Genomic DNA, 11516 nt, shown 5'->3' on the forward strand with positions numbered 1-11516 from the left:
AACATGTGCCTTCAAATCGCGTGAATAAGAATCGCAACACGCAAATATGAAAAGCTATGTTTGATATTAAAATCGTGTGAATAAGAATCGAGATATTAGCAGATTCCAGGCTTGGGACCTCTAAAAGGCTTGTCAGAAACAGCGTCGTTTGAACTACAAAAATCGGATCTATCTGGAGGGCGGGAAAAAAAATTTGGAAAATATTACCTGCTACGAGTAAAAGGGGAGAAAATAGTTAAAATAAGTAAAAATGAGAAAGGATTGGTAGCTATGTAGTTTGAGTTTTCTGTTTCTCTTTGAAAATGGGTGAATTTTCTGAAAAAGCGGAATACTTATAAAAAAAGTGAAATTTTTAGAAAAATCTGAATTTTTGATAAAGAAGCTGAAATTCAAGAGATAAAAGTGAAAAAAGCGGAAATCAGCTAAAAAGCGGAAAAATCTCATCCCTGTAGTAAGGTAAATAATTGGTACTGTCACTGGTTGCATAAGTCCTTAATTTATCAAAAAAGTGCTCAATTTTTTCAATAAAAAGTCCTTAAAAGTGTTTAATTTTTGCTTTGTCAAAAGAGTGGGAACTCTGAAGGACCAGTTTCATTTTTGGTGCATTGTACTTTGCAGAGGCAAAGAACACATTCTAAAAGGGATTGCCATGAATTATTTAAGAAATAACAAAACCGTTAAAAGTATTATTATGACCATGTTCTATGAAAGAATCAAAAATAAATTATTAATTATAATAGGTGCTAGTGGGCTGCGCCCCCTGCTCGCTAACCCCCAAAAATTGCTATGCAATCTTATATGGTTTGCTTCGCAAACCAAGCTCGCTTTGTTCGCTACTAACTTAGGTACATTGCAAATGCACAAAATTCTAAGAATTCAAAACAATCATTCAAATCCATATAACAACTTTTTTTAAAAAAAAAAATTACATCTTTTTAGTAAATACTAAATCATTAAAATAAATTTGAATTCAAATAAATGACATGTAATTTGTTAAACCTATTAGAAATGCGCTATAGTATAAAATCAAATCTTAAGATAAAATTTCTAAAACTGATATCTCTTTAAAAGGGTTAAAATTTTGGCTATAATTAAGTCTATTAAAAATTGAAATGAGTGAATTGCAATGGAAAAACCTGCATAAACAAATGAATTCTAGTAAAACAAATAAATTCGTTATATAAATAAAAAATCGTCAAATATTTTCGTAATATTTAAATTCGTAAAAAAAAAGCGCTTTCGACAAAATACTAAAATAGAGATCTATCGACAAAGACTACTCTCTTCTGCCTAGCTTATGCTCTCTCTGGTATTATTGCACTTATATTTTCTCTAATCTCCAATGAAGTAATAAAAGGATATTTTAAATTTTTTTTTATATGAATGAAGTATTCATGTTGAGTTGCTTCATTGTTTTTAGTCTTTGTATGTTCTATTGCATGGCTTTAGTGTTTTTATTGTTTGTCATAATAGAAGCTGCCCAGTTTCAGTGCATTCCTTCTGTTGTGTTTTATTCAGTAAATTAATTTTTAATTTCTATTATACAGGTTGCTGATGTTGTTACTCTGGATAATGAACCAGTTAAATATTTCTCAGAATCCTCATTTGTTGCAGAGAAATATGAAATTGTTTAACATTTCAAATGGACTAAAGTTTTATATATTCATTTAGGAAAAACCAGATTATTTTCCTTGGTGTTTTGATGCTGTACATTTATAAAAGTATGTTTGGTTTGCATCAATAGTATGTTATAAATTTTGCTTATTGTTTAATTAAAAAAATATGAACAATATTTTCATAATTTATTTTATTAAAATATATAAACATATGATTCAACAATTATTTCTTAAAATTACAACAATATATTAAAAAAAATATTGCCTTTCATGGAATCTCTCAAATATAATCAATTGGAAGAAAAAAAACTTAAGCAGTTGTTCCTCTAGCTTCTTTTAGGATAGCTTCAGCTCCTTTTTCCAGGAATAAATCAGCAAGATCCTTTCCTAAAGATTCAGCCTTACTTAAAATATTGTGTGATAGATGAGGTGCTACAATGGCAGCATAATGCTATAAAACAAATATAATAATTGGTAAAATTGCAGCTAATTTCACAAGGCCAAGAAACTTGAGCAATTTAACAAAGGGAACTATACCTTTTTTACTTGAAACTGAAATGGTTTTGTTGGTTTAAGATCAACACTAAGCTCTTCAATGATGCTTTTGGAACCATCAAGACTAAAAACTCCGCCACACAACGTCAGCTAAATAAATAACAAATAACATCAGGCTAGAAAAAATATTGAAATTTAAATAAATTTAAGAACACACACTTTTCTACCTTTTTTTTAATGTTAATGTTTACTTGATGGGAGATCAAACTATTTCAGAGAAGTGTGACCCAGATTTTCTGACATTTTAAATGAGATAATCAGGGTGACCACTCAAATCAGGTTTCAAATTTCCCTGATTTTTCCAGGTTTTTGTTTCTTTTTTCTTATAAAGTCTAGGATGTGTACAAGAAAAGTGTCTATATTATAAAATATTTTATTCACAATGTTATTTTTTTTAGCATATCATTTTGAAAAAAATAATTTTTGACAAGATTTTTTAATGTTTTGGCACAAAATTTTGAATCAAATATCATATATTGACCAACAAAAGAGTAAAATTAAATATTAATATATAATTGGTTCTTAAATTAAAATATGTTATAAAAGGTTAAAATGAAGAAAAAAAAATTAGCATTACTGCAACAATTGTAACGATTTGTCGACAAACATTGCTGTTGTTAGCGATTGTAAAAAAATGTGCGATGGGTTGGTTTGCTGAGAAAAAATAATTCACAGATTTCTTTGAATGGGAGTAGAAAAGCTTTCAGAAAAAGAGTGCAATATAAAATCTATTATTATTAAATTATAACCAAATAACTTTTGGAGAATTTATAAAGTTGAAAATACAAAAACATTTTATCAAAATTACCACTAAAGCATCAGAACAAACTTGAGAAATAAATGGAGCCATAATTGGGCTGAAGCCCAAGGACAGAATTTAAAAACAGAAGCTAATATCCTAATCCCTTTTTCCACCTCCACCAGAATCTTTCCTAAATTGCACAGTCCCATAGCGGTCAAAGGTTTCTATATTCGTTTAGCAACANTAGTATGTGATGTTAAGGATGTGTCGATTGTGTCTACTAAATAAGTATTACCTTCCATAGTAGTAACACATGCACAAAGTAATGGTTGATTGTGTATATTAGACCAACCATCCACTGACATACATACCGTTTGTTCAGATAATTCACCAGTAATCTTTTCTATCTCATGTTCATGAACAGCACTTAAGAGACGATTGCCTAAATCAATTTCACTCGGGGGTTTATACCCAGGTCTTAGCATTTGCATTAGCTTAAGAAAATGTGGATTTTCAACAGATCGAAAAGGTATATGTTGGAGGAAAAAAAGAATTTGGCTACTTGTAAATCTAGTGTATCTTTAAGATTGGTTGGCATTTTCACTATAAATGGGCTAATACCTGTAGTCTTGAATTTCTTTATCTTTATGTCAGTATCAGTAGCAGTCAAATCTTCATCACACTGAATACGCTTATTACAAGGATCTGGCAGATTTTGGCTTTCAATTTGAGCTTTATTATCTGTTCCTCTGTTGTAAGTAGCAGTAACATCTGTGTAAGAAAGGAAAAGGAGCCATAAGTGTAATTCTATCTATTTTTTATTTTAATGTAAAAAAAAGAACTTAAAATATTATGATATGAATTAAAAAATAACAGTATAATAATAATAAAAAAATTACCTAAAGCATCTTTTTCTTGTTCACAATCTTTCTTCTTTTCAACTTCATTTTTTGCTACACACACTTCATGATGCATTTTCATTCTTGATACCAATCCTTGCATTTCTTTTTGGCATAAGTTACATATTGCTTTAGATCCTTTCTTTCCTAACTCAATTTTTTCATTATAATAGACCCAAATGGGATCTTTTTTCCTTCCAGCAGACATTTCAAATTATAATTAAAGCTAATAATAAGTAAAAATGACTATCCCAGCTACCCTAAGTATGCTAACAAACACTAATTCACAACTGAAAGAATGAAAATGGCGCAAAACACAAATAAAGTTCAAAATTAGCACTACAACTTCTACCAAAAAATATATACTTATACTTCAACTAACAATATGTACTACAACTTCTACTCCAGGTGCTGCTGTTGTTGTTTTTGTTTTGTAATGTTCCATGCTGCTATCATAGCTGTAATCATATGTAAACTGTTCAATGAACTATAAATATAATATGTAAACTGTTTTTAAAAGCAAATGAGTCACATTGAAAGTAGAAATGTTGAATTATATGAGTGAGATCTGAGAAATATATAGAACAGTCTACTTACTTGTTTATGTTTGAAACTTAGAAAAATATACAAAAAATGTTCAAGACTATACACAAAATTGTTTTTTTTTTTGATTAAAATCAGTGATTTTTTTAAAAAAATCATTTGATTTAAATCATGATTTTAATCATTTGATTAAAATCATTTACACCCTGTCTATAACTGTTTAAAAAGTGAGTAATTTTTTTTTTAGTTGCTGGATTTTATTTTTAAATTATTCTGAAAACAGAGATGAAAATAAATATATTTTAAATTTTATTATGGAGCTACATATGGATCACTAATTATAAATTATTTCTGATAAATTTTACATTTCAAAAAATATTATGTGTAAAAAATTAATCAAGTTTTTCTCAAAATAGGAAAATTTAATTCATAAAATACCTCAACTATTTTTTAAATTTTTTTTACAATCAAATAAAATTAATATTTATTTTTTTAAAACAAAAGTACTTTTTTTTCATTATTATTAATGTATGAGTAATCAATGGAAGAGAAATATTAGAAAAAATTAATAAAAAAGTAAAAAATATTTTTTTCCACACATTAAAAAAAATTATTTCATAAAATACCTCCACTATTTGAAAACACATTTAAAATAATTTTTCTTTGTTCCTTTAAAAAAAAAAGGTATATAAGAGATTTACTTTTTCATTTTTATCAATGGATGAGTTGACTGCAATTGGTACACTGCAGCCCCCTTCTAAAGACTTCATAAAGGATCTTTCAGCTATGCAACGCAAGGTAGTATTTTTATCACTTATTTGCGATAAAAGCTCAATTGTTTGCACATCAGATTCTCGACATTCAATTGCCAGTGCCCCTTGACCCACAGCATACATGCATTCTTCAGGTTTAAGAATCTGTAGAACAAAAAGAGATAAAAAAAATACTTATATAAATACTTCAGACTTATCAAATGCAAACAAATAAAAAGAAAGCTTTATGACACAAACAAAGATAACAACTCATAAATAACTTAACTACTTTTTGGCAAACTGACGAAAGTGTGAATTATTGGAAAGGAGTTGATTTTTATCTTTAGTAGAGGTACACACTTTTTTTTAAGGAGATTGGAAGGAAAGCCTATTTTTAGCCTCTGAAGGGTGCAATAGATTTAGTTTTTATATCAATAGATAACAACATTATTATCAATAATTAAAACTAAATAAAATTAGAGTTATAATAATAAATGATCTAACAATAATCTAATAATAAATTATTATTATTAGAGTAATTAGAATATCGATTAGTCTTTAACATTGAAAGATTAAGTTCTGCAAATTATAGATAATAATTATAAAAAATAAAGGCCTAATACATTTTATTTGAAAAACATTTTAATTTAGCACACTTTGTATTCTAAAATATTAAATAATAGCAGGTTTATAACCATCTCTAAGGATAAATAATTTATTTTTCTCGATTAATAAGAAATTTTTGTCAAGAAACATTCACAATTAAAATGTATGTAACAGGTATGCTATTAAAGAATAACAATACTCAACAATGAAATAATTCAAGATGAAAAGAAGATTAGAGGTTTTTGAAAAACAATGTGGTATAAAGCTTGAAAATTTGTAAAAGAAAAAATACACAATTAACACAGAAATGCAGCTGTTACCAGGTTTGACTGCATGTGGACAGGTGTTTGGATCTAAATCCAGTTGCACAGTCAAAATAGACATTAAATCTTCAATTATGCTATTTTTTTATCTAAATTTTATCTCCTTTTTTATAATTCCTTTTAAGATATATATTAAATAAAATATATAAACCATTCCTATTCTGTGCTCCAAATCTAATCTAATAAGGCCTGCAGCAGCTATAATTAAAGCAGAGTAATTTTTGTCTTCATCAAGTTTTCTGAGTCTAGTATTCAGATTTCCACGCTGAATTAAAGTTAAGACAATAACAAACAAAAATGTTCATAAACAATCCAAGAGGTAGCATCATTGCATATTTGCAAGGTATAAAAATTGTTGCTTTCTTTTTAACAATGTACCACTTTATTAAATGATAAAATTTGAATCTTAACACTAAATTGGATGGTTTCAGAAAAATAAAAATTAAAAAATGCAACCTTTTTCATTTTGAATTTTTTCCCCTCATGTTTATTTTAGCATTCAGAAAAATGTAATCCTATTCTGTGCCCCAAATCTAATCTAATGAGGCGTGCAGCAGTTATAATTAAAACAGAGTAATTTTTGTCTTCATCAAGTTTTCTGAGTCTAATATTCAAATTACATTTTATTTACATTTTAACTTTTTTTCAATGAAATAGATAAACAATACATATGGTTAAAAAAAAAAAAAGAAATGGATAAACAATTTCAGTATGCAATCAACAATTTGCAATTTGTTAATTCTTTTACACATTAACAATAATTTTTTACAGCTCCTTATTAATTAGTAGAGATGATTTCTGTAAGCATTCAAATAGTTATTAGGCAATGCCACACTAATTTTAAAAGAAAGTATTTGTACTTAACTCAAAAAAGTAATAAATTAAAATAAATAATGTTTTCAATTTATATAGTGGATTTTGTTTACGTAAATTTCCACTATCTCTCTTAGTTCTAGTCTACATATTTTTTTACTTATTTTTTATAATTAAAGATAATGGGTAAAAAAAAATAGCTAAATTTTTAAGAACTTTTTTTTTTTTTAATATTTCAAGCAAATGGGTGTAATTATTTGTATTTGATAACATCTGACACCAAATTTGATTTAAACAAATACAATGCACAGATGGTATATTTTGTGAAGAATGTTAAGTAAAAAGTATTTTAAGAATATTTATCTATTTAGAAACTTATAAAAGGATACAATGCTTTCAAAAGTCAGTTGTGGGAATACTCTTCCTAACTGAGCAATTCTTCTCAAAGAACTGGTTCCAACTATGCTAAAAAAATTTTAGAGCAAAAATTAACAAAACAAACAAGAGTCTATAAAATTTTTTCAAAATAAACAATTTGTACAAAGAACAAATTTTAATACAGGGTGTCTGAAAAGTATGAATACTGTTAAATATCTTGAAAAGTATGAATTGGATCAATACTCTTAAAATACACATGTGAAATATTTTCTAGATGCAATCAATGATACCAAACTCGGCCTACCAATGCTACCCCTGGGGATGTGATGGGAGCAGCTTTAAAATATTATATAGGAACCCTCTTTTTAATAGCAGATTTTGATTTTCCAGAAAAAAGTACTCAAATTTGACTTAAGTTTTTGTATTTTGGTTCACAGGTACAAATTTTTGAATAAAATAACTCAAAAAATAGATGCAACATCAAAAAATAAATAAGAAAATTAACAAGTAAATAAATAAATAAGTAAATAAAAAAACCCAATTAGATTATATTGTGAAAAACCTATCTAATGACATCAAATTTGACTTACAACCTGAACTTACCAAGCCAAGAAAGAGCTTTAAGCGCTTAAACAATTTGTACCCAATTTCATATTGAGATTACAGCATTGTCTGTAAACCAAAATGTAGAAACATCTAGGAAAAACTGTGGTACTTATTTCTGATGAATTCAAATAATAAAAGGGAGTTCCAAATTAAAATTTTAAAGCTGTTCTCTGCCTTTGCCCATAAGTGAGTTAAGCAGTAAAGTTTGGTACCACCAAATGCATCGATTGAACATATTTAAAGTGCGTATTTTTTGATTTTTGATCCAATTAATAATTCTTGAGACATTTGACCATTTTCTTACCTTTCAGAAGAGCTTTTTTTTTAAAAAAAAAAAAATTATAGACTTTGTTAGAAAAAATTAAAATAAAAAGCAATATTTTTTTCTTCAAAAATTATCTTTAAAAAATGCAATATTAAACAATGATTTTGCTTGCACAATTTATTAAATCGACGGAGATAAATTTCTGTAATTGTTTTGTGTTGTGTCGACAGATAAATAAAATTTAACTAAAAAAATAATCAAAACAGGGCACAAAAAATCAAGTTTTTTTTTTTTTAAATAATAAAGAGTATTGAATAAAAGCCATTCAAGCACTGGGTAAATAAGTTACAAATTTGAGTTTTACTGAATTTTTTTTATTTCTGATAACAGTTTTTGTTATCACTTAATCGATAAGTTCACATATCAAAAATAAATATTTTTCTTTATTTATTTTTGATACGTGGATTTTCTCATAAATTGTTATAACTATAAAAACACAAATTAATACTACAATATATTTATAATACGATAATAAGATAAGAAGTAATAAAATAAGATTTAAATTTTATTTGTGAATAAAACATTAACTATTTTTCTTTCATGAAATTTTCAATTTTAGTTTTTTTTTCCCTTCTAAGTTTTTGACATAGACATTTTTTAAAACAAATGCTTTTTTTATTATTAAGTATTCTATTAAATTCAAGATGAAAAATACATCTTAAATTATAAAATGTATGTCTTCAAAGCTTATTATTTTCTTAAGAAAATACCTTTAAAATTTTTAAAAATGTTAAATGCAATAAAATTTTATGGATAGAAAAACTCACAGAGAATGGTAAAAGAATAAGTATGAAATGGAAAATGCTATAATAAATTATTAGGAATTACCAAAAGAAAACTTTCACAGATAATTATTATTTTAAATTTAAAAACTGAGCTTGCAGGAGAAAAAAAAATAGGGGGGGGGGGGNAGGGGGGGGGGGGATAAAAACAATGTTTGTTAAGATTTTTTTATCGAAATAATTTCAATAAAATTATCAAAATAATAAATTGCAAGATGATTATTTTCCAAGTTTTTATTGCTATAAAAAGACCGACGGGACGGTGTAGTGGTCAGGGGGCTGACCTCACATCAGAGAGGTCCTGGATTCAAATCCCGGACAAGGCATGGATGTTCCTTCATTCTCTGTACTATGTGTCTTTATTGTGGTGTAATATTGGCCTATTTACTATGGTGCCTCTGAAAGAGTGGTCAACAAATCTGCTCCACAAATGATGCCTGAATGACGAGTGTCAATCGGGTGAGCATAGGAAAAAAAATTGTTATAAATAAATGAATTTGCATGAAGTAATAGAATTTGGGAGAAAAAAAAATACATAACAGAGCATTAAAAGGTAAAAAATGTCTAATAAATGATTTAAATGCAAATAATTTTTATATGGAAAAAATAAAAAATACATAATAGAACATTAAAAGGCAAATTTTTCAAATGAAAATAATTTTTAATAGATAATTAATCAAACATTACCTTCCTTTAGGCAAGTCTTTTAAGTGAGAACATTTGCAATCAGGACTAAACACAACTACATCGAATGGATTTTCTCTCCTACAAAATTGCAATGTATACATTTTTTTTAATTTTTTTTAATTCGAAACTATAAGAGAAATGAGTAGAACTAAGATTATTTTTACTTAATTCAATAGACTAAATCAATACTAAGTATAAAAATAGATGTTAGCAGAGGTCACAGTGAGAGAAAAATGAAAATCATGCTTAAAAGACTTTTTTTGGTTGACTTTTTGCTTGTGAAAAATACATTTGAACAGCAGAGAGGTGAAGGAAAAAAAAAATTTTTTTTTCTTCATAAATATTCAGAAAGAAAAAAAAATGCTCAGACATTATTCAAACAATTAACTGCAATACATCTTTAGAGCATAAATGGGTATTAGTATAGAAAAAAAAGTCCTTTTTTGAGCATTACTTTTTACATGATTGTCGTCAACAATTTTTTTACATCCTATCTGAGTACATGAGCAACACTGTGGCACCTAGTAGATCTCAAAGGGCATCATCCTATTATTCATACATTTATAACCTACACATTCTTATGTATTCTGGTAGGAAGATGCGGTAGTTTAAAAGCTATTAAATGTTACCATCCCATATAAAAAGGACTTAACTGTTTTCATGTATTTTCTCTAATTTTAAGATAGTGCACATTTTTAAAAAATTTTCAAAGTTCAAGTTTTATTAAAAACTTTGAACAATAAAGTTTAATACAGAGGTACAACAGAACAATCAAAAATATTAATTAGTTGCTAAATGCATAAAAAAACCACTTTCATATAATTCACAGAAGGTCACGTGAAGGAAGTTGAATCTCTCTTTGTTAAAAGGGAAAACACACTTGAAAATATAGAGACTATACAAACAGCATGCTTCTTAAATTTTAAATTTTTTGTGATAATCTTTTCCAGAGAACAGAATAAAATATATAGGTATATGAAATTACATAAAATATTTGATACTACAAGAGAAATTTAAGCAATTGAAATACATACTGACATATTGCTCCAATTACCATTCCTGGTGGTAAAGTAGTAGGAAGATCTTTGAGGGAATGCACAACAACATCTACTTCTCGTTTTTCCAAAGCAATCTCTAATTCTTTAGTAAACAAACTTTTCTCTCCAATCTAGGAAAGAGAGTTCAAATTTAAATTAAATACTTATTGCATTTTTAATTTTTATCAATATTAATGCCTGTGAAATAATTACTTAAAAACTAAAAGAAATAAGCTATGCATTTTTAAGTATAAGCATGCATAAAGGAATGCACTTCTTTCTTCAGTTGAGTTCAACATCATTTATTAAGAATTGTATTCGGAACATCATAACATTGAGGAATGGATTAGTATTATATTTGAGTTACTTATGTAAAACATGTAGTTTAACCAAAAGATAATTTGAAACTGTCTTCTTATCAGACAAATTATATAATAGCTTACTGGTATCCTTTATTTACTATTAAGAAGAAAAAAAACAGAAAATGTTCAACACAAATGTGGAATATTTAGGTCTCGATCTCCAAGAAATTTTAAAAATAAAAATATATAATATAGAATACTAAAAATAAAATCTTAAAATTCCTGAATGCAGTAAAAACTCAAAAATGCAAACAATGTTTTTCAATGTCATTTATTTTGAATTTGGTATTTAAATGTTAAGATTTATTAGTAAAAATTCATATATAAGGTAAATCAAGAAAGAATACTCAGCATTATATAGCAAACAAAATAGATTTTCATTATTAAATAAAGGTTTTTCTTAGAATTACAGAATTATACAATAAAATATATCATTAAGTTTAAATTATTGTAGTATAATAGAAATATGGAGATTTTTTTTTTTTTTTTG

The 11516-nt window shown here is 26.6% G+C and overlaps 3 protein-coding genes across 8 annotated transcripts in view; 1 reads left to right on the forward strand and 2 right to left on the reverse strand.

Moving 5' to 3' along the window:
• deltaCO (coatomer subunit delta) overlaps window positions 1-1792 on the forward strand; it is a 26368-nt gene extending 24576 nt beyond the window's left edge. For all 3 annotated transcript variants that reach the window (XM_016054946.3, XM_043052428.2, XM_043052427.2), the window contains exon 13: window positions 1548-1792. In XM_016054946.3, coding sequence (XP_015910432.1) covers window positions 1548-1634 — 87 coding nt within the window. In that variant the 3' untranslated portion in view covers window positions 1635-1792. The remainder of the gene's footprint in view (window positions 1-1547) is intronic.
• Window positions 1793-11516, reverse strand: part of LOC107441618 (porphobilinogen deaminase-like protein l(3)02640) — a 17163-nt gene continuing 7439 nt past the window's right edge. For 3 of the 4 annotated variants that reach the window (XM_071184026.1, XM_071184024.1, XM_071184023.1), the window contains 7 exons: window positions 10662-10795; window positions 9628-9705; window positions 7239-7314; window positions 6188-6301; window positions 5057-5272; window positions 2154-2261; window positions 1793-2067 (listed from right to left, as the gene is read on the reverse strand). In XM_071184026.1, the coding sequence (XP_071040127.1) occupies window positions 1927-2067; window positions 2154-2261; window positions 5057-5272; window positions 6188-6301; window positions 7239-7314; window positions 9628-9705; window positions 10662-10795 (867 nt within the window). In that variant the 3' untranslated portion in view covers window positions 1793-1926. Of the gene's footprint in view, window positions 2068-2153; window positions 2262-4981; window positions 5273-6187; window positions 6302-7238; window positions 7315-9627; window positions 9706-10661; window positions 10796-11516 lie in introns of those variants that run through there. The other variant, XM_071184027.1, reaches the window with a different exon arrangement.
• On the reverse strand, window positions 3168-4168 carry LOC122268390 (uncharacterized). Its single transcript, XM_043052431.2, has 2 exons — window positions 3813-4168; window positions 3168-3684 (listed from the first exon to the last, which is right to left on the reverse strand). The coding sequence occupies exons 1-2, from the start codon at window positions 4018-4020 to the stop codon at window positions 3404-3406; spliced, it is 489 nt and encodes a 162-aa protein (XP_042908365.1). The 5' UTR covers window positions 4021-4168; the 3' UTR covers window positions 3168-3403.

Source organism: Parasteatoda tepidariorum, chromosome 1 (assembly GCF_043381705.1).
Source record: "Parasteatoda tepidariorum isolate YZ-2023 chromosome 1, CAS_Ptep_4.0, whole genome shotgun sequence".
Taxonomy (NCBI): Eukaryota; Metazoa; Arthropoda; class Arachnida; order Araneae; family Theridiidae; genus Parasteatoda; species Parasteatoda tepidariorum.

Excerpts from the sequence above, each read along its gene's own strand:
- LOC122268390 (XM_043052431.2), bottom strand. The coding sequence starts at position 4,020 with ATGTCTGCTGGAAGGAAAAAAGATCCCATTTGGGTCTATTATAATGAA. Across the intron at positions 3,685-3,812 it reads ACAAGAAAAAGATGCTTTAG|ATGTTACTGCTACTTACAAC; the intron begins GTAATTTTTTTA and ends TTTCTTACACAG.